The following is a 23523-nucleotide window of genomic DNA, read 5'->3' as shown; positions in this document are numbered from 1 at the left end:
AAACCCAGGAAATTGCCATTGGTACAACTCACCTTCTTCAGATGTCACGTTTTTATGTGCATTCATATATGTATGTAGTTCTATGCAGTTCTATCCTGTGTATACCACAAATTCATGTAACCACCACCACAATCTAAATTTGTCTCACCATAACAAATAAACTTCTTTATTCTGATCCTTTACATTTGCCCCACCACTAACCCCTGGCAACCACTATCCATCTCTATAATCTTGTCATTTCAATAATATTATTTAAATGCAGCCCAATGTTTATCCATTCACATTGCTCTTTTTCCAAAGCATAGTATTCATATACTTGGGAAATACTGGGTCTACCAAATAACAATAATATCAACTATATACAGGCACTGAGCTAAGTCCTTTTTCCACTTAATCTTCAAAATAGTCCTGTGAGGCTATTTATTAATACCTGGCATTAGTATTAGTAAATCACATCACATCACCCTCACGATTAAAAAAAGACCTCTAATGTCTCCCAATTTCATTTAGAGGAAACATGGACTCTCACTCTGGCTATAGGACCCACTCCCTTAGCTGACCTTCTGTTTCACTACATCTCTTACCAAGCCCACCCACCTTGCTCTACTCTATTTGGAGTGGTATCCTTCTGTCCTTGAACATGCCCAGCCAAGCTGCTTCCTGCCTCAGGACCTCTGTATCTGCTGTTCCTTCTACCTGAAATTCTACAGTCAGATCCGTCAATAGCTGGTTCTCTGTCCTCATTAAGTCTTAACTCAAAATTTTATCTTCTCAGAGAGACTCTCCCTGTACACATAATGTAAAAAACCAAAAACCTCTCCATATGGGGTTGCCAGATTTAGCAAACAAAAACATGACACTCAGTTAAATTTAAATTTCAGATAAATAATAGTATTTTAGTATAAGTATGTCCCATGCAGTATTTGGGACATACATATACTAACATTATTCATTGGTTATCTGAAAGTCAGTTTAATTGGGTGTCCTGTATTTTGTCTGGAAGCTCTTCCTCTATAGCCACTCCGTTATGTGGTACCCTGCTTAACTGTTTCCATGGGACTTTTCAATATTAGAAATTCTGTTTATTGTCTCACATCACCTTCCAACCCTCACCCTCACAATAAGCTCCATGTGGGTGGGACCCTAATGCCTTGTTCACAGCTGCATCCCCAGAGCCTATCATAGTGCCTGGTACATAGTAGGTGCTTAATAAATATTTGTTATAAAGGTAAGAAAAACAAAACAAAAAACTTAGGTTGGTAACACCTCCAAAGCATACTGCTAGCTAGACAAGACTGTGATCAGCGTGCTGCCGCGGCTTAGGGAACTCTCCCGTTTTCCACATTTAGGAGGACGAAAGAGGCATTGTGTTGCTGGCCTTTCAGAAGTCTCTCCTAGCAGAATCAGAAGACCCTGGCTGAGCAGCTTTGGCAGAAGCAAAGTCTGAATGAGCTAAAAAGCCTTTCTATTTGCCTTGCAACCAGCAAATGAAGTAACCAAAGAAAAAATGCGCTTGAATGAAAAGAACAAGATTCAGTGCATGCCGAATCGGATCAAAGGCAGTGCGCATCACCCATCTTCGTCCACCGTAAACTCCCTGCAACTTAAGGGCTGGCTTTATCGTCAGACTCCGGAAATGCTAGATCCTGATCATAAGAGACCAGTGCAGAGGCAAATAAAGAGAAGGGAGGGGTGGATGGGGATGAAGTCAAGACAGAAGAAATTAAACTCTCGTCTTGGACCCAGGGCGCGCAACGGGGCGGGGGCAGACGTCTTCAGCTTTAGAACTCCGTCGGGTTCATCGCTCAGTGTGGACGATCGGCGCCCCCACGAGATCCATCGAGGGCACATAGTCTCCACTCCAGCTCGCTTCATCGGACCCAGACGATCGCCAGCGCGGCCAGCGGCCAGCGCACAGCGCACAGCGAGCTGCGTGGGCAACTGTGGCCCGATCCTAGGGAGCAAGCTGGCTTCGGGCCCTACCTAGCTCCACCCGGCTCCTACCGGCCCTCCCACCTAGGAGCTGGAGGATGGTCCCGGGGCGCCCCAGGGGGACTGCTGGTCCCCGGAGTCTCCAGCCAGACGCGCCGTGTTGTGTGAGCCGCGTGCGCGCCCAATTTGGAGGCAGCCGCCCCCGCCGCTGACAGGTGCTGCCCAGAGGGCGCCGGGTGCGGTCCCTGGCGCAGCTGGACGCGCACGCCCCGGTGCGTGCAGCTTCCCGAGCTCGGCCAGCGACAAGAGGGAGCCAGGGCGCGGCCTGGAGGACGCCAGTGGACTGGAGCCGCGGAGCTTCGAGCGAAAAACTTTGCAGGCGCCGCGGCCGGGATTCGGTTACGGCTCCAGCCCACCCCAGCAGGTGCGGGAGGAAGAGGCGGCGCCGGAGTCCCGAGGCCAGAGAGCCTCGGCGGCGGCGGCCGCTTCTTTCCCCCGAGCTGGCCTGAAGTCGCTGGGCACTCCTGGTTTCTGCTGCTGCGCCCGCCGCCGCCGCCGCCACCACCGCCACCGCCACCGCCGCGGGGACCCGGGAGGAGGCGCAGCCGGAGAGGGAGGAGGAGAAGCAGGAGGAGGAGGAGGAGGAGGAGGAGGGGAGAGGAGGAGCAGGGGGTGGAGGATGGAGCCCCGGGCTGCCGCGGCGGGCGAGCCGGAGCCGCCGGCGGCGTCCTCCTCCTTCCAGGCCCGGCTCTGGAAGAACCTGCAGCTGGGGGTGGGCAGGAGCAAGGGCAGCGGGGGCGGGCGCGCTGGGGGTCCAGAGCGCCGCACTGCGGACACCCCGTCGCCCTCCCCGCCACCCCCGGTGGGCACAGGGAATGCACCGGCCGGGGGGAGTGGTGCAGGCAGCAGGTGGAGCGGCTTCAAGAAGCGGAAGCAAGTGCTGGACCGAGTCTTCTCCTCCTCGCAGCCCAACCTGTGCTGCTCCTCGCCGGAGCCCCTAGAGCCCGGCGGCGCCGGCAGAGCAGAGCAGGGGTCCACGCTACGCCGCCGGATCCGCGAGCATTTGCTCCCCTCCGGAAAGGGGCCCGCGGCGGCCTCGGGAGCAGCGGGAGGGACGCCTCCTGGCGGACGCTCCCCGGACTCAGCTCCTTCCTCTTCCTCCGCCTCATCCTCCCTGTCCTCCTCGCCCCAGCCTCCCCCGAGGGGGGACCGCGCCCGAGATGAGGGTGCACGGCGTCAGGGCCCCGGGGCGCACTTGTGCCACCAGAAGAGCTCCTCTCTGCCGGGCACCGCCTGCCTGGAGCAGCTGCTGGAGCCGCCGCCTCCTCCCGCAGAGCCGGCGCGGAGTCCCGCGGAGTCTCGGGCCCCGGAGACGGGCGAGGAGCGCGGCAGCAGCCAGGTGAGTGCCAGTGGGCGCGGCCGGAGACAAGGTGCGCGGGGCCACGCCTCCCTCTTCAGGCGTTCACCACCCCGGGAGCAGGGGGCGGGGGCCGGGAGGCGGGAGGAGAAAGGCTATTAATTCTAAGTAGATGAAACAGTGGAAAGAAAACATCTCGCTCTAGTTTAGCAAAGATGAAAGAGTTTTGACTTGCACCCGGACTTTACTTTTGGTAGAAATGATACCTGTCACCAGAAGCTTTTTGAGTAGTCAATGAAAAGTTAGACCTAAAGTGGGTACTTTTTAGAGTTCTCCTGGAAGGAGATGTCCAGCCAAATCTCATCTTGGCAAAAGAAAAAACTAACCCAATAACTTAAAAACAATTACGATCACGTGTGGTGGTGTGGAGGTGGCACCATTGGAAGCAAATGGCTGGCAGGAAGAAATAGAAACGTGGAGAGGTAAATTATGGCACATGTGAGGTCCTGTGCCAGGGAAAGCATCATTTCAGGCCTGCTCATTTTCCGGCACCCCTTTCTTAAACCTTCCTGCTGCAATTGGATCACCGCCCTTCAAGTGGACAGCGGGAGCGTCTCCTCCCAGTTAGTCAAATGCATATGTTCCTATGAGCCTTGTGAAGTTTTGATAGTCACCTGAAGCACTTGCTTTTAAAGTATGCTGCTTTATACATCATGTTGACTGCTCAGACAAGAATCAAGGTTTTTAAAAGTGCTTTTACTAGAAATTTTATGTGTGGGACCCACAATGTGTCCCATTGAATAGCCGTTTTTACTCCCTCAGTTTCGAAGAGGCACTGCTCTTTTTGTAAATGTTTATCAAATCATTTTAATTCTACAAAATATTTTGGAAGTTTCACTCTGCCAGAGACCTAAAGAACATTTTTCTCCCAATACATCTTAGTTTACTTAAAGTTTCTCATTGTTTTAACTCTGATTATGTTAGATGAATGACACTTGCATTAAAACTTTAGTTATTAGTAGATTAAAAGCTCAGCTACAAAGAAACATCAGGCTGTGTTTTGAAGGGTAAGATACAGGAATAGATAGGCTTTCAGTTGGAAGTTTTTATACTTCGTGGACTGATTTCTTAGTGTAGCTCCAGAAAATAAACCAGAATATGAATATGTTTTGTTCCTTAATAAACAAAATTGCTTGCAGTAAGCAAACACCTGATGATCCAGAAAAAGATTTTATTCTCAGAAGAGTAAGTAGAGATAATAGTGACAAAAAGACTAAATACATTTACCTTTCCTGTCATCTTGAAAGTGAACTGGATAGAGCCCCTGTTTTTGGTTTTAAAAGTAAAGCGATAAATGGTTTTGGAAGAATGATTTAAATTCAGTATAGATGAATACTATATATTAATGGAAGTATTTATTTCTGAGCGTGTACATAATCCTAATGTATAAGAATTTCAGAGTTGGGGAACTTTACATTTTTTTCTTCCACTATCAAGGATAATAGAATAACAAATAATAATTGAATTATTTTGGAAGGTATATATCATATTACTGTGAATGTTAACTTATTAAATCACATTACAGTTCACTGAACCAAGATATTTTTAAAGCAAAAATAGATAACTGAATTTTTATGTTCCTTTTTGCCAAAAAGTTTTCAGAAACTGCCAGTCTTTATTAAAAAAACACTACTATGTAAGTATGAATTTTGTATACAAAAGATATAAACTTATTCTGGAGAAGATACTAAATTAACACTATTATGTACGCCTTCACCATATGCTGGGCATTTTATAGCCCTACATGGTTTAACCCTCACAGCAGACCTATGTGACTGTCACTTTCCAGATGAGTAAACCAATGCTCACATAGGTTAAATAAGCTTTCCGGGGTCACATAGTTAGTAGGTGACAGAGAGAAGTTTTGTACTCAAGTCAGTCTCCAGAATCTTTTTCCATTATGACAGCTACCTTCGACAACTTTTAGAACTTGTTCCATTTTTTAGATGACTTTGGTCTTACTGATGAAACTAGAGCCTTGCAAGTTTACGTGTATTGTGGAGATTTTTCCCCATCCCTATATACAATCAATTCTATTATGGATTAACTATCTTAATTCGTAATTTGTTCTGTGACGTATTGTTGCATATATATTTTGTCACAAATGAGATTATCGTGATCTATAACTCTGAAGAAGCTTTTCATTATAGAGAATCAGCATTTCAACATAGACATAAGAGAAATAAAAAAGCTAAAATATCTTTCAAAAAATAAGAGAAAGATATAGGCAGGCAGAATGGTAAACCCTGAGGGACTTGCCCGATGCCAGACACAGTCCCAGAAAGAGATACCATTTTTGGTCCCTAGCGTCTGCTGCTCATGGGGCCTTGTTCTCTGAGAAGTGGAGAGATTTCTCTGTAATGAGTCACAAATAATGGCTTTCGGCAGCACTCTCTGACCAGTGTAAAAGACAGGATTTCTCAGTCCTGGAAATACCTCCCTGCCCAACTCAAACGAGCCTGGCTCACCTCTGAATGGGAAAGAGGAAGAAATGGAATTGGAACCTGGAACTGGAAGAGGACTCATTCAGCTGCCCAGGAGTCTGCTTAGCTTTGCAGCACTCTTCCAAGCTTCCTGAATATCTCAGAGATCTTTCCTTACTCTCTCAGCAGCTCATCTCCAAAGAGACCTGGGCATGGGAAAGGGGCGTGTAGCACATACAGATTTCAGCTTTATTCACAGTTCACAAGCACAGTAACCAAGAAAGAAACACAATAAAAGCATTTAATACATCTTTAGAGTACCTAGATGAAAAGACTTTTCTTTCAAGGCAGAAATAAAATTTATTGCAAAAATAGGCAAATTGTTAATTTTTTCTCTTGTTCTCTGCTTGATCCTGGCATAAGCCATGTTCTCCAACACACTCTCCACGTCTCCACCTCCCTAGCCCAGCACGAGGCCCCAACAACATATGTGCACGTACTCTGACAGTGGGTGGAGATGTTAAGCAAAAGCAAAGAAAAAAAAATCAGTTTGGACGGCTGGGGAAAGAGATTTGGGAGTCACTGATATATATGAGTAAAAGTGAACAAACCAGGCTACTTTCCATGTGCCTGCTGGTCCTCTTGCTATTGTGTTTTCATTAGCCAAACATACCTTTGCAATATGTACTAACAGACTTAATGCCTTGCTTTTGGGGGATGTGCATTATTTCAAATGTTCTGTTTTGAGAATGAGGAAAAAAAAATATCCTTTTCTTCCCACTGATTCTAGTTCACGTGTTGGGCCATATTGTCATACCAGATGCATTTCATTTTCTGCAACACAGTTGGAAAAGATGCTTTCTCAATTTGTGTGCATATCAAAAATATGCCAATTTTATGTATTCTGCCTTGACGAGTTACTAAAATTATGTTTTGCTAGGATCAGAAAGTCAGTATTTTAAGATAAAGAGTGAGGAATGAATACGTTGCATTTTTTTTAGTATTTTAACAAAAGCATGTAGTGTTTATGAATGCTGAACTTTTATTTTTTTCTCTTTAAATAAATTTTGTTAAAATTGCTTTCACAAAGAAGAAACTATTTTTGAAAAGAAGTAGGAAAATTATTCAGTGTATGTTAGATATGTTTTGAAACATAGCAAGAGGAATCTATTCATTGGGATAAGATTCATAAAACATATCTGTAAGCCCTGATAAAAAGTGGAAAAAAAATTTTCTACAATTAAGTCTATACATGAAGTATATCTTGCTTTATTATCTGAGCTTTTAAATAAAGCACACATTTAACAAAATGATTAAAAAACATGACTTGGGTTGATTTTTGCAATTTTTCAGATGTTTTTACTGTGACTTCAGAGAACACAACTCCATCTTAAAGAAGGCACAGATTTAAAAACATAATTCCTATTATAAACGACTAAAGTCACTGAAGAAAACTAATAATATCAAAATCAAGCCCCTAAAACAATGTTAGTGGCTTTATACTGGTCTAGCTTCAGAAATGACCCCTTTCAGATTGAAAGTGAGAGAGGGTGGATGAGACCTTAGGACATTTTGGAGCAGGGTGGAAAGTGGAGTTTGATGTGCGATAGCATTCATGAAAAGTGCTGGGATCATCAGCTTATTCCAAAGAAAGGGAGTAAAGAGGATGACATATTTCCCTTTAACCTTTACTTGCTATAATCAGTGTCTGGCAAATTTGAGTTGAACTATGAATCTTGCATAAATGGAAGTGTTAACATGTAGATGTTATGAGAGAATGGCTTTAACTATAGCAAGTATTCAATTAAACATTAGCAATTGCTGTTGTGCTTGTTATTATTATTGGAGAGTATACTGAAGTTTTGCAATTGCTGCTATTACAAATTAAGTGTGTGGTTGAAAAAAATTAACGGTGCTTTGCCAGTCCTTCTTATTTAATTTAGGATATGAACTATTTTACTTGCAGTGTTGGAAAAAGTAGCCCATGACTAATCAAGGTAGTATTGGTGACATTACAATTTTATACAGCAATGAAAAAAATCTTACATTATTTTTAGCAAGTATGTATGCATTATCATGAAGAATGAATATGTTATGTTGAGGGAAAAAATGGGATTAGCAGATTCATTTAAAAATAGAACATTCTTCTTCCTCTTTCTTTTACCTCATTGTTTGAAAATGATTTCACAAAATAAAGGTTAATAATATATTTTTGATAGCTAAAGGAAACATGTAATATGATTTCTTTGATCATAATGCTTATTAAATCATTTACCAATCCTGGTTAATGGAGTATAAATAATATGTCCGCATAACTGTATAAGCATTGACAAAATCTGCAGATTTAGAAGTTAGGTTATATATATTTTTTTCTTCTTGGTCTATATCTATTTATAATATCGTAGCAGGCATCTGCTTTAGGTAAGCAGAAAATAATTTTTTTTTTTTTTTGAGACGGAGTTTTGCTCTTGTTGCCCAGGCTGGAGTGCAATGGCGCAATCTCGGCTCACCGCAACCTCTGCTTCCCAGGTTCAAGCAATTCTTCCACCTCAGCCTCCCGAGTAGCTCGGATTACAGGCATGTGCCACCACGCCTGTCTAATTTTGTATTTTTAGTAGAGACAGAGTTTCTCCATGTTGGTCAGGCTGGTCTTGAACTCCCGACCTCAGGTGATCTGCTCACCTCGGCCTCCCAAAGTGTTGGGATTACAGGCATGAGCCACCATGCCTGGCTTGAAAATAATTTTTTGAAACAGAAAGTTCTTTGCTTTAATTTCTTTTTGCTACTGGAAAACTTACTAAAAATCACATATTTCCCTGCCTCAGTAAGTCAAGCATTCTAAATGAGACCATTTCAACTGAGGGTCATTATTTGCATACTGGGCTTTGTTTGTTTGTTTGTTTAATGTGAATGAAGTAGATATTATTCTAGAACTTGCTTTATATAAACTTGCATGTTTTTATAAAACTAGAGTATAAACCATACCTGTTTATTACATGCTTACCTTTCTGTAAAGCTAATTATTGAATCAAAGAAGCGGCAACCTTTTCTCAAGTAATTTGTTCACTTAACAAATAGCCTTTACAGTTTTTGTAAATTTTGATTTGTCGGCACCATTGAAGATACAGCCTTTTTCTACATCATTAACTTTATGTGCCATTTTAATTTGCTCTTCACCATCAGCCTTTTCTTCTAACTCACAGTGCTTTTTATGAATCAGAAGTGAGAAGTTTATCCCTAACAATTCAATATTTTATCCAAATACATTTTCCCCTCTAATATGTAGCAGTTTCTTATCATTAGAAACTTTTTTTTTTTCTGGCAGAATATCAGGCCGCAATGTCCCTAAAGTCTCCAAATATTTGTATTTAACTGTAGTATGGGTGCAATATGGAAAACTGTATTTGTAATATAATGAGATTTAAAAGTCCTGCCTACTGCCTTCTTGAGAGAACAATTTTCTTCTCTTCAGTGAAGTCTTTTCGAGATATTTTATACCAGCCTTATTTCCTGTTCTCTTAAGTCCTGGCCAATTTGGAAAATTACAACAAATGTAGACAAGTGGACCTCTGGACATCTTAGGATCTTTGTATCCTCCTAATCCCACTGGGTTCATTTAGAGAGGCCCCTTCAGCATTAACAATCTGAACTTATTTTGCTTAAGCCTGAACCACCTTCATTTGCCTCACCAGCTCTGCTGGAGTGGAATTTGGCAAGCCCTAGTACAATTGACCTAGTGAATCAGCATTGTAAAACAGTTCAGGGGGAAGACTACTCAATAAATGGTGACTGAATGAATGAAGGGGTGAATGGATGGGCTAGAACTGTTCAGAGATAAGACCTCTGGAAAAGCTTCAAAATCACTTTATGTTTGTGAAATGATATTATTGCCTTCTCAATTCCAAGTCCTTTTAAGTCTGGCAGATATATTTGATATTCCCCTCTTCCCCCAGCTGGTAGCTTGGCTTTTGCCAGCCTAGACTTTAATTCTGGTTCTTGGGCAAACAAGAAGCAGAATTAAAGTCTAGTGAAGGGAGGATGTGGTACCTACTAAGTGGCTGCCATATTGTGCTCCCATGGAGGATGGAAAAGCATCCTACTTCTGAGGTCTCCGGGTCAGGGATGTAGTTCTTGGTATTGGACTCTGACTCTGGGTATCCATTTTTCGCACCCAAGTCTCCTTTCTGGCCTCTGACATTGCACCCACACATCTGGATTTCTGATTCCTGCCTATACATCCTCACTTAGCTATGCCTCTGAGTCTTGAATTCTGCCTGGATCTTGGCTCAAGATACTCTCCTTCCCCTCCTTCTTCACTGCTACTTCTCCTTGACCCATCTCCTTGACCTGTTTTTTGTTTGTTTGTTTGTTTTTTGAGACCAAGTCTCGCTCCGTCACCCAGGCTGGAGTGCAGTGGCACGATCTGGGCTCAGTGCAAGCTCCGCCTCCTGGGTTCACGCCATTCTCCTGCCTCAGCCTCCCGAGTAGCTGGGACTACAGGCACCCGCCACCACGTCCGGCTAATTTTTTGTATTATTAGTGGAGACGCGGTTTCACCATGTTAGCCAGGATGGTCTTGATCTCCTGACCTCGTGATCCACCTGCCTCAGCCGCCTCCCAAAGTGCTGGGATTACAGGCGTGAGCCACCGCGCCTGGCCTGACCTGTTTTTTGTACCTAGCACTTCTCCTGCATCCCAAACCCATTATCTAAGAAAGTCTCTTATCTTCCCTTTACTTCCAGCCATGACTCAGATTAAAATCCCAATATTGGCTGGGCGCAGTGGCTCACGCCTGTAATCCCAGCACTTTGGGAGGCCGAGGCAGCGGATCACCTGAGGTCAGGAGTTCAAGACCAGCCTGGCCAACATGGTGAAACCCCATCTCTACTAAAAATACAAAAATTAGCTGGGTGTTGGGTAGGTACCTATAATCCCAGCTAGTCGGGAGGCTGAGACAGGAGAATCACTTGAACCCGGGATGCAGAGGTTGCAGTGAGCAGAGATAGTGCCACTGCATTCCAGCCTGGGTGACAAGAATGAAATTCCATCAAAAAAAAAAAAAATTCCAATATTGACCAAGAATCCTGTCCTCACTAGCCTAGTTCATTCTGCTGCCTCTTAAATACCAAGTGTGTGAAGTTCACACAAGTGGCCAAGTGATAACTACATTGACCCCTCCTGTCTAATGCTGAGCCTAGTTAAAAAACCCCAAATCCTCCCTCCAGAAAATCTGCATTGCCCATCAACTGCATTTGCTTATAAAGGATGTTTTTCTCCCATGGAGGACTAGACTAGAGCAGATTTTTTCACTGAGCATGGTTCGTTGTCTCTGTGTCCTTGTCCCTTTCCCTCCTATTTTTAATCATCTCACATGCCTATTCTTTAAACATCCACACCCACTTTCTTAGTCCTGCCAGCTTTCTTCTTTCTCCTTAATATTCTCTCTCATCCCAACTTTCTCTGCTTGCAAGATCTGATTCTTGTAACTAACCATTTAGCATCCAGAGATGTGCTGTCCCATGTGGCAACCACCACCCGCATTTCGCTATGGGACTTTGGAAACATGGCTAACTAGTTAGAATTGAGATGGGCTATAAATGTAAAATGCATACATGCACACTGAATTTTGAAGACCTGTACAAAGAAAATATGAAATATCCCATTATTAAACTTTTTATATTGATTGTGTGTTGGGATAACATTTTGGATATATTAGGTTAAATTAAATATAATATTAAAGTTAGCTTTACGAGTAAAATTACATATGTGTCTCATACTTGTATTTTTATTGGATAACACTGATCTAAAGCAGGGATTTCAAACTCCAAACTCCAATGCCCACAGGGGCCACCAAAGTAAAGACAAGGAGCCAAGAGGGTTTGGTGGGGCCATGGTGGACCAGGGAGCCCCTGCCCCCTGGAAGGAGCAGCTGCTTCTCAGCTGAATACTGGCACCTGGGAAAGAAACCATGTTGCCAGAGCTTCTAGATTCTTTAATAGAAGCCAAATCCCAGATTTTTGTGTGAAGTCTTTAGATTCCTGAATTTTTGTCAAATAAATAATATATTTTTAAAAGCATCATAGGTTAAATAAAATATATCTCTGGCATGAATTTAGCTATCAGTTGGAACTTCTGACTCAGAGAGGCCATATCTGGTTTCTCCTCTCCCCACTTCCCCTTCCCCCAAGTGCTGGGCGAGTGCTAGGCATGTGTTGTCTGGGGCAGTACATGTAAGCATCAATACGACATGTAGGCATCAACACATTTTACAAACTAGTGGGATGAGTTCACCAGCCAGGAGAAATGAGTGGTGAGATGAAGGTGAGGATGCAGTGGTTGAGGGGGTATGTGGAAATTGTGGAGGTGGGGACAGGGAGAGTGGCCAAGCAATTTGGCTCTATACAGATGATAAAACAAAGCGGTAGCCTTTGGGAGGCCGAGGCGGGTGGATCACGAGGTCAGGAGATCGCGACCATCCTGGCTAACGTGATGAAACCCCGTCTCTACTAAAAATACAAAAAATTAGCTGGGCATGGTGGTGGCGCCTGTAGTCCCAGCTACTTGGGAGGCTGAGGCAGGAGAATGGCATGAACCCGGGAGACGGAGTTTGCAGTGAGCCAAGATCACACCACTGCACTCCAGCCTGGGCGACAGAGCGAGACTTCGTCTCAAAAAAAAAAAAAAAAGAAAAGAAAAAAAGAAAGCAGTAATGGGAGAAGGAGAAAGTGTTGGAAACGGTTCATGGGAAGGTTTTTATAAATGGAGATACCTTGAGTGAGTTGATGGGACAGAGCCTATGGAGAGGGAGAGGTCGAAGATAAAGGAGAAAGGAGGATAATTGATGGGATAAGGTTCCTAAGTACGTGGGTTGGGGTGGGTCCCACAGGCCATGGGAGGGAGGTCTCCCTTAGCCTTTAGCCAGAAGAAGCACCCCTTTTCCATTGCAGATGGAAGGAGACAGTGTGGTCGTGGATGCAGGGAGGTCTGTAGGCTAGGTGGTAACAGTTTGAGGGTGTTCTGTCTGGTGGCCACTTCCTAGTTTTGAAGCGTGATTAGGATTTGGACATAGGGAGATGTTGAAAGACTATTGCCTAAGCACAAAGGCAAATAAGTGTCCTGTGTATGCAAAAAATGGGAAGTCAGTAGCGGGACTGAAATCTAGGGTGTGGACAGAGGGGTAGTGTGAATAAAGGTGAGAGTGAAGGTGTGGCCAGACACGAGGGCTGAGACGTGTACTCTCCAACCCTGTAGGCAATTGAGCAGAGTAGTGACTGGGTCAACCTGAGCCTTAGGAGGATGAAGCTGGTGTGGAAACAGGAGAACATGTGGAGGCCACAGTAATCTCAGTGAGAGCCTGCAGCTGGGCTGTGCTCTGACCTTGGTGACAGAAAGATGGAAAGATTTGCGGGATCAGGGGTTTGGCTGAATGTCCAGGGAAGGGGGAGTAAAAAGAGTTCATCACAGCGTGTTTTCCCCTTTTCTTATGTTTTTGATTTTTCCTAGTTCTGTTCAGAGATGCTTTTATTGAAACATCTTTTTTTTCCCCTGGGTAGGGGTTGAGTTTTGGGTTTGCATTTCTGCAGAATGGCTGAGGGTGCCAGGCTCCTAAGTGTCAGATTGTCACCTATGTACTGTAATAGCTCCTATTCTTTAAGTTATTTCGAGTTCTTCAGAATAAAATGGTTCTCTTTTTTGTGCAGTGTCAGGCACTGAAAGTAGTGAGTGTTAATAGAGCAAAACAAAGGGTAAAACATGTTAGTTTAAAAAATCAGGCAAAACAGGAAAACCTCCCACATATACCTGTTACCTGAATCTTTATGGTGCTTGATGCCAGAGTGGCTACATATTTGGAGAAATAGCTATAATGAAGGAGGTTGGGATCCAAGGGCTCTGTTGGAAATTTTCATTCTTAATCAAGGTAGTGTGCTGCAAACATGTTAAAATATGCGTCCTCTCTCCTGTGCAAGGCTGATCGGTGCATGGCAAATGGTCCATTTCTGAAAACTGCCAATAGATATTCTTTCAAAATAGAAATGATATTCTATCCATTCCTGTTCTTATATTGAAATGTAAAATTGATTTTGATACAAGAATAATTTAGCTATTTTGATAGTTGCTTTTGAATAGTATTTTCACCACACCACACTGGGACTCCAAATGTTTTCCAAAATATCTTTTGGGATTGGAAGAGATTTTAGAGACAAGCTCTGGGTCACCACAGAACAGTTGCCTCCTGCGCCCTGCGGGGCCAAACCCCCAAATCAGCAGGGACCACGCTGTCTCTAGCTGAGAGCAGATGTGGGCTGTACCTTCTCTTTTCTTCTTTGCTTTCCTCTACTTTTAAAGAAAGCTTCAGGTGAGGAACAGTAATGGGGTTTGGCTGTGATTGTGACTTTGCCCAGTCCTGTCTGACCTTGTATACATACCAGTTCAACTCAATAGAGTTTCAAGTAAAAAAACAAAACAAAAAAAACTTGATCATTTGGGTCATCCCCTCAGCCTCTCTCTGCTCCCTTTGGCCCACTATGCAGCAAAATGTTCTACACTCAGGCTGGTGCTTTTGTGATTTCCTTGCTTTCTCTGTGGGAATCAGCAGAATAAGACAGAAGGGAATAGTCAGAGATGGGAGGGAGGCCTGCAGTTGGCAGAATTTCTCAGGCGGCATGCTCTCTGCCTCTGGGCTTTTCAAGGAAGACAGAGCATTTTAGAGTGTATTTATACCTATTATTTATCTGACATTTTCACTTTCTTTGACTTCAACTTTTTCCTACTGAGCATTTGCCAGGAATGAGGAAGAACTATATGGAATTTGCCATGAGAGGATCTTTGTATAACTTGGATGACTTGGATAACTTTGTATAACTTGGATGACTTGGATGACTTGGATAACTTGGATGATTAGCCTATGGAACTGTGTTGTGGGACTATCCAGGTGGTATATTATTTAGGTCTTGGCTCTTCCTTCTCTGCCCTCTGGCTTACCTTTCTGCTATAATGTCAGTTTTCTTTCTTTGCTTGGAAAGTGAGCAGAGAAAATAAAGAAAGGACAATCAGGCAATTTTTTTATTAGTAGCTTTTATAATATATTTTTTCATGGCAAAATTGAAATAATTGACTCCTATGATGTTTGTGACATTTTGTGTTGCTTTGACGTATGCCTTACACACACATATGCACACACACAGAAGACACCTTTACCAGGCATGGTTTATGCACATGCGTACTCTTTCATGCATATCATATTTTTCACTGGAGTCAAAGATAACCAGAGGAATGCCAATATTCTTCCACTTCTAAATTTAATCATCCACTTTAATAGTAATAAAGTAATAGATAGTATTACATTTAAATGATGAAATAATCTTTACAAATGGCTTTAGTTTATCTAGTCTGAATAGATGTACAAAAACTAGTTCAGCAAAAGAGAAAATTATAAAACAATTGGAAGACGGCATTTGTGGTTAGTAAACCACTATGGTGTGTGTTCTACAAAGGAAATGAATAATCTTACTTTGAATTTAAAATATTTTATATCTATCTATATATATAGATATATATGGAGTGCCATATATAAAAATATATATTATATATAATGTTTTATATATAATTATAACATATGTAAAATCTATGATATATAAGGAATGCCTTTTCTTCAGTAGAATAGTAATTCTCCTGTAAGTGTATATCATATTTACAGCCACCATGGAAGAGCACTCATTGAATTAGTCCCTTAATCCTTTCAAACCCAGATGTCACAATAACTAATATCAATCATTAGTGTTTTCAAGCATGGCCTGACTTAACTCTCACAAAATGATCCTTACAGGTAAAAAATAGGGATGCATTTTGGTGAGTTTCTCTAATGATATAGTTCATTTTTTTTTCTAATTTGAGGAAGAGAAATACTTTTAGGATCATAAAAATATATTCTCATAATCACAAGAATCTCATTTTTTGAGATCACCTCAAAATGAGAGCTGGTGAATAACTGAATTAGGAACAAATGGATCTGAGACAGCAGAGCCTTCCTGTGTGGTGGGTGGCTGCCTAGTGTAATGTCTTATTTTCTGTTAATGTTGCCATGCTAATGCCTCTCAGTGGCTCTATTTGAAAAACATTTCTTACACTATTTTATTACTTTCTTCATCCTCTTAATTATATCTGGATTATATCCTGAATGGTGTATTTACAAATGCCCATTTCATATTTTAAAATCTATTCTTTTTCTAGGAGCATATATCTGATGTGAGTTTCAGACAATTTCATTTGTATTTGGTACCAGAAATTTGTTGTGTGAGCTGGTTTTGCATAAGTGTACATGAAAATATTTATTGTGTTATCTATTGTGGTAGGGCTTGCTCTTTACTACCCTGTCTTTGAATTAACTTTTATTAAACCACAATGTGCGTTTTTTTTTTTTTTTTTTTTTTGAGAGAGAGAGTCTTGCTCTGTTGCCTAGGCTAGAGTGCAGTGGCGCAATCTCGGCTCACTGCAACCTCCACCTCCTGGGTTCAAGCGATTCTCCTGCCTCAGTCTCCCAAGTGGCTGGAACTACAAGTGCCCGCCATCACACCTGGCTAATTTTTGTATTTTAGTAGAGATGGGGTTTCACCATGTTGGCCAGGTTGGTCTCGAACTCCTGACCTCAAGTGATCCACCTGCCTCAGCCTCCCAAAGTACTGGGATTACAGGCATGAGTCAATATGCCCGGCCCACAGTCTATCTTCTAAAGCTGCATTAGGTGAGATCTGACTTGCTGACAAGTTCCTCCCCAGCCCACCCCGAACTGGGCTCTCTTTGCTCAGTTGTGCCATCTCACCTCTGGCCTGAGGCCAACCAACATGTGGAGCTTCTTACCCAGTGCCATTTTAAAATGATACTTCATAACTAATATTAATAATAGCTAAACATATATAACATTTATTATGTATAAGGCACTATTCTAAGTGTTGTATATATATTAACTGATTTATTTACTGCAACACTTAGGTTGATGTCTTCTGTATTTTACAAATGAGGAAACTGAACCACAGGAGATTAACTGACTTGCCCAAAGTTATACATCTGTATGATGGACCCAGGTCTATGTCACCAGAGTCTGTGCCTTTAAACACTACAGAATAGGCTGCCTGAAGTAGGTTGTGCCTGAGGAACCCAGGTTAGGAAAATATAATCCCAAGTAACTAGCAACTCTTAAATGACAATTCTACTTAAAAAAAAAAATTATTCCTTACCAGGCACCCCACTAAATCACCATCATTATTTTTGTTATTGATATTATTATTAGACATATGTTATACATTAAAAGTCCTATAATTTTTCATTTTCTGTATTCTATAGCCTCATCTTATTTCTGTCATTCTGCTTTCTTGTCCCCTGAAAGGCATAGTTTTAGGGGGAAATAAATGAAATATATCTCTCTCTTAGGCATTCTATATACAGCATCTCAAAGAAACATTTATAGATTATGTACATTGTCTCACTTAAACCTCACAGCAGTTTTGACAAAGAGATAGTGTTAGTTGCATTTTATGTATGGGAAATTCTTAGAGAGGCTAAGTAACTTTTCAGCAGTCCTGGTTTTGTCCATAGTTAGTAAGTGGCAAAGCTGATACTGACAGACATCTGATTGCTACCAAGGCCATAATTTCCAGGCTACCCACTGCTTCGCCATCAGTGAGGACACATCACCACACCAGTGCTAAATACATGCTTGGTACCCAAACCCATGATTTGTGGTTGAGTCTGACTGTCCCTTATCACCAGCCTTGCTGATAGGTCTCTCCACTGTTTTGGAGAGAAGGCTAGAGGAAGGTGTCACCATTAGTTGGAGAAAAGTTTCCAGTGAATGAGAGTGGGTTAGTTTGTTTATTTGCAGGCTCAGTTCTGAGACCTCATAAGTGAATATTTTCAGATCTTTCTTCTTGTGAGTTCTATACATGTATCATGACTTCAAATCATGTTGTTAAACTCCTCTGAAAAATAATGCTATACATTCTGTATTTAGTCTAGGAGTTATGATCTTTGGACATGAAAACAAATTCTTTTCTGAACATCTAGTTGTTTTATAAAGATATCCATTTGGGGTATATTCTTTTAACAAGGAGAAAGCAAGATATGAGATAATGTCTTCTGAATTTGGCACAACTTCTAATGTTTCTTAATAATAATAATACCAGCATGCAAATCTTCGTCTTATGCCAGTTGCTGTCTTAATTGATTTGCAGACATTACTTCATTTAATCTTTGTGACAACAGTAAAGCAGCGGGAATTCTTAGCCTCATTTTATAGATAAATCAGTGGAGGCTTAGAAAAAATGAGGACGTTTCTCAGGGTCAGAGAGCTCGTAAACAGCAGAGCTCAGATTTTGTACCTAAGAACTGGCTCCAAAACTCATGAGTCTAACTGCTATGTTATAGGCGGCTTTCTTCAACACTGAAAAGCTGCTAGGTCTGCTTGCCAGGTCCGACCCACAGACCTTGACCCAGCGATGGATGAAAGACATACACTGACACAGGTATTTTGCCTGTCAGTGCAGTTAAGGGGCTCTGCTGCCTGAGTCCGAAGCTTTGGCCCCAATAAGCTGGTGAAGTTCACATTTATTTAGTACAGATTAAATGACAAAGGTCTCCAGTAAACACCACTAGAGGGTGATTAACGTTGCTGACCTCCCTAGTAGAGAGCAGTCATGTGCCCACAGATGGTCACAGGTTGGTCCTAGGACCACATGAGTAAATAAGCTATTTAGATAAACTCCTCTATATTCTTGTGTATCTATACCCCAAGCTTTTAAGAGAATTCAGCTGCCTTCAGCCAAATCTTTTACTGAAGCTATGCAAACCTCCGGCCTTCCAAGAAGGTTTGTGTCTATTTCCTGTAACTTTATCTTTATAATTTCTCCCACCACCTTGATCGATCCCCTACATCTGCTCATGAGTATTGTCTTGTAGCTGTTTTCCAGATGTCTTGGAATGGGAAGAATATTCAGTTAAAATGTTCTATGTAATAAACCAACCCCAGATATGTATGTGTAGCTGGAAGATCTCCTTCCAATTAAGTACCAATGATTTTAGTAACCATCTTTCTCTTTCTTCCTTCCTCAAATATTTATGAAATATCTATGTTGTGGTAGACATAGCATCTTGTTAACACCTTGATAATAAGACAGTTCCTGCTCACGTAGAGCTTATGATCTTATAGAAGAAACATCCATTACATTAAAAAATATGCAAATCGTTACCAATTACAATTGTGATAACTGAATCAGAGGAGTACAGAGAATTGTAGGACTGAATTGTATAATAAGAAGTCCCAACCCAATCTTGAGAGAGGGAGGATCAGATCGGGTTTCCCTGAAGAAGCATTTAGGATCGAATGAAAATAACAAATAGGAGTTGGTCAGATTTCTTCAGGGTGGAGGGAAGTCAGGGATGTGGCAGACAGTTCTGGGTAGAGGGAACCACAGCAGGAAGCACTTAGAGGAAGATTGCCTGGGCAGTGGGGATTTGGTGATTAAGAGGGAAGGTGTGTGTGTGTTGGGGGAGATGGGTCTGGGATTAGTGGCAGGGGCCAGATTATGCAGAACCTTGCAGATTTTGGGGAGATTTTGGACTTTAGCAAGCACTGAAGCAATTTTGAGAACCCGGATGCTCAGCCTTGAAGGGAAGAACCATCTTCAGGAGACTTCATGTGCTTGGTCTGGGAATAGCTTTCCTTTGCTTCTATGTGTGGAACCACATATAGAACTCATTGTACTCACAAAGTTGTCTTGTAAAGAGATAGAAAAGTAGGTTGGAGCTATGTTTTCCTTATTAGGATATGATATTTTAAAAATGTCGACAAAAATAGAAATACCTAGAGGATGAAAGTATCTTTCCCCCTGGAAAAACATGCCATTTCATTCATCCTATTGCTTTTTTATTGAGTACTATTGGAAAGTAAATGAAGCCAAGAAATGCAATCTAATGTCTCATTATCAGTGCTCAGGGGAGAGATTTCTCCTAGACAGCACATTTCTGAGCCTAGGTAGAGATGAAAATTAGATAAAGCTCAGTGATCCAGATGTTACAACTGTAAATTATAAAAAATACATTTTCAGGAGATTTCAACTTCTTTCCTGAAGTTAGGGTGGGAAAAAAATGAAAAACTTTGGAGAGGGTTCTGTAAGGAGGTGTACATTTAAAAATGTGTATTGTTTGTTAACATAATCATGGGTTAATTAGGCAGACTTTCCGTTGAACAGATCTAAAGCATGGTAAAGGGGATTTAATTTGTTACATATTTTCCTGTATATTTTCTCAGACATAAAATCTAAATTTTATATTTCCATGTATAGCCAATATTCATATTTATGAAACAGATTTGCAGCAATGTTCTCAAGCAAGAAGGAAAAGTTAAAGTGTGTTAAAGCTCACCATTACATTTGTTATACAATGTTATAGGAGAGAAAAGAAGGCAATGTCAAAATATTTCGTGGAGACTGTAGTCTGTCACACAATCAAAATTGAAGTGGCAACATAAGCCAGCCTACTTGCTATTCTGAGAACGCTCAGGGCATGGATTCTAGCACATCTAGCAAATGTGAGTGATCAGAAATTGTACCAAGCCCTGCCCGACTGAGGTTTGCCAATCTCTGCTTTGACCTCCCCAGCCAACCAATTGCAATGACCAATATGAACATGGACTGCTTTAAGCACCCAACCATTACTGCCATCTGGACTAGGAAATAGCATCTAGTAAAAATTTTCATGACAGAAGCCATGCCCATGGTGTCATGAACCTACGTATTCTTTTATCTGCTATTATGGAAAAATGTGATGTAGTCTTTCTGTTGTTCTTCATGTAGTATTTTACTGGAGTCATGACCAAGTAAACATTGTACTATTCAAACAGTAAACAGATTTAAACAGTAATTCTAATTCTATTTGAGTATCATAAACCCTTTTCAGAAACTAACAAAGATTGTGGTATTTTCCCCATAGAAATGTACACAAAACCAGAATTGTGCATTCTTCCTCAAGGAAGGAAACTCATGACTTTCAATCCATGGACTCCAGAACCCTCAGTTAATACCCTTGGGTAAAAGGAAGACTCAGTAACAATCTTATGAAAATTAGATGGCTCCATTAGCATTATAAAAGTTAAAACTTGAGTCTCTGAAATTTCAACTGTGGCCTGCATATTTATTTATCCTAGAACCTTGCAGGGCACTTGGATTCATTTTTAGGAGGAAAAATCTGTAGACTGGCCTCCTAAGAGTAGGTCTAGATGTGCCCAGAAATAAAAAGGAAGCTGTAGCCTGCAGCATTTACCAAAGAGACCAGGGTGTGAGGGGAACCCAAATTTGGAGTTTCTTGCTAATATGGGGTTCTGTTTCCTAGAAGTTGATTTCTGTTTCCTTCTTACGCATTCTTATATGAGACTCTTCTTTGGGTATGAGCCTTTGAGAAGCAAGATTCCTTTGCCAAAGGCTGTGATATCTAATAGAAGCTCTCTCTGATTATCCTCCTCAGTTGTCAACATTTGCTGACTGCCACCTACACACATAAGGAATTGAAAATCTGTTCTAGATTCTGGGAACCCAATACTCCTGCACTCCAGAGATTTTTTCTCTTAGATGAGGAGGTAGCATATATATGTAAAAGATAAATGTCACTACCAGGTAGCACAGACATTCCACTTTTAAGTAAATAAAACCATGGGAATCCCTGTGTCTTGGGAGATAAATACAGAGGCTTAATGATCTTATTTGCAACAACTACTTGAACAATGGGTCTGGTTTGCACCACTAGTAGTGTACTCTCAGCTCTCTGTTCACTTCTTCTCATTGATTTCATGGCCATCTTATAAATGTGCTGGAAAGTGTAGAAGCCTGCAGTCTGAAATCACCGTGAAGAAAGAGCTTTGTTAGAGGGCAGTTCTCAAACCTGAGAGGTGGTGGATGATTCAGAGGGATATGGATCTGTGCTTGTGCACTCTGGGCTTTGATAAATGGAAGCATAAACAGTTGCTTCCTTTAAAATAAGCCAACCACAGGCCTAACTTATAGCTCCTTGCCTGGAAGCCCAATTCTCTGCTTGGGGCAGCAGCCTATGAAAAGGAGGCTGGGTAGAGCTGAGGGTGGAATGTGAACATCTGTTGGACTAAAGCTTGGTGTACAGAAGGCCAAGGAGAGTGAGCTGCTGCTGGGGCTGACTCCTCATGTCCTGCCAGCTGGGCCATGCTTGGGAGCTAAAGAGGCACACAGTAGTTCCCCACATGATACTGGGAACATTTGAGGAGTGGTGGGTAGGAATGGAGACGTCTAATAGGATGGATGGAGCAGAGCCCAGGCATCAGGGATGGGCTGTTCATGAGTCTTTCATTGCAAGATACAGGAGCTCAACTCTTCCTGGATTAGGCTTCAAAGGAGAGTGTATTGGTCACATCTGAAAAGACCCAGGGCAGGCTGGATCCAGGCCTCAGTCATCAGGTCTCTGTCTTTACCCCACCACCCCCTGCCACCTTTCTTTCTTTCCTTCTCCCAGAATTGCTTGACTTTGGACATCTTCTCTCCCAGGCAGACTCTCTACTGGCAGCTCTCAGCATCTCTAGGCACACATCCTCCTCACAGCTGTGCCTGCCCGTGGGAAAGACCATGCTTGGGAGTGAGTGACATTGGGAGTGATTTGGACCCTCACTCTGTCCACTGTGGCCAGGGGGTGCTTTGGACAGGTCATGTGTGTATTTTGGAACCCAGAAGTGAGGGACATTCAACCCGAACACTGTGGGCTGAGAGTGGGAGAGAGGTGGGTCTTTAAAGGCAAATCAAATTGCTCTGGGCAGGCAGATATTTCCAGTGTCCACGTGGGGTTAGGTCAATAAGCAGCAGTGGGGAAGATGAATAATCAGCCATCCAGAGAATCTATCTATGAGCTGCTGGACTCAGCTGCTGGTCTGAAGCACTGCCTTGGAGAGGGAGACTGTTTTTCTGTGTTTTTAATATAAAATGAGCATAGAGTATAGAATTTTAAAGTGTATGTCAACTAGGTTTTTAATGCTTTTCTTCCTGAATGGGTTTTAGTATTTGAAAAACCAGGCTAATGAGATGACTAGTTTTAAAGTTAGCTGTGGTACAAATAACACACCTGAGTTAACCTAAAGGCTATCACATTGATGAAGTCCTAGAATTTTAGCAAAGAACGTAGAAAACATACTTTAGAGAGGTAGATACTGATGCTCAAGGGATAAATCCACTTACCATCCTCTTTTCCTCCTTTCAGAGCCTAGAATATAAGCAGTTCCTGATCCGCACTCCACTTGCAAGCAGCTTCATTATATAAATATGCTTTAGTAGTGTTTACCCATTGCTGCCTCAGCTTCTTTTACTGTCCCTGTCATCACACTTTGCAAGAAGATGGTTTTTTAAGGGGATCTGTGGTTTCAATACAAAGGAAGAAAAGAAACAGTGCAAGAGAAGAATGGCCTATGAGAGTTGCCTGCCCCTGGGTGGTGACCGGACTGGTTGACTTTGCCCATGGGGAAGAGAGGTGGAGGCAGACTGTTTTCCAGAGCTTGAGTAAGTCTTAACCTCTCTAAACCTCACATTTCTTTTCTGTAAATCTGGGGGAATAACATACCAACCTGATGGTGCCATTATGAGGGTACAATGAAAGTTCCTGGCACATGGCAATGCTCAGTACACATTCTTTATTCTCCTCCATTCCATCACTTCTGATAGTTGTTCATCTCCACTTTTGGGGCAGCAGGTA

At 42.1% G+C, this 23523-nt stretch overlaps 1 protein-coding gene across 4 annotated transcripts in view; it reads left to right on the top strand.

The window, feature by feature from the left end:
• The first annotated feature begins 2599 nt into the window (after positions 1–2599).
• MCTP1 (multiple C2 and transmembrane domain containing 1) overlaps positions 2600–23523 on the top strand; it is a 609877-nt gene continuing 588953 nt past the window's right edge. For all 4 annotated transcript variants that reach the window (XM_054489419.2, XM_054489418.2, XM_054489417.2 and 1 more), the window contains exon 1: positions 2600–3331. In XM_054489419.2, the coding sequence (XP_054345394.1) occupies positions 2612–3331 (720 nt within the window). In that variant the 5' untranslated portion in view covers positions 2600–2611. The remainder of the gene's footprint in view (positions 3332–23523) is intronic.

This window comes from Pongo pygmaeus, chromosome 4, assembly GCF_028885625.2.
Source record: "Pongo pygmaeus isolate AG05252 chromosome 4, NHGRI_mPonPyg2-v2.0_pri, whole genome shotgun sequence".
NCBI lineage: Eukaryota > Metazoa > Chordata > Mammalia > Primates > Hominidae > Pongo > Pongo pygmaeus.
Note: the sequence above shows the minus strand (reverse complement) of the source record. Positions and strands in the feature narration are given on the sequence as shown.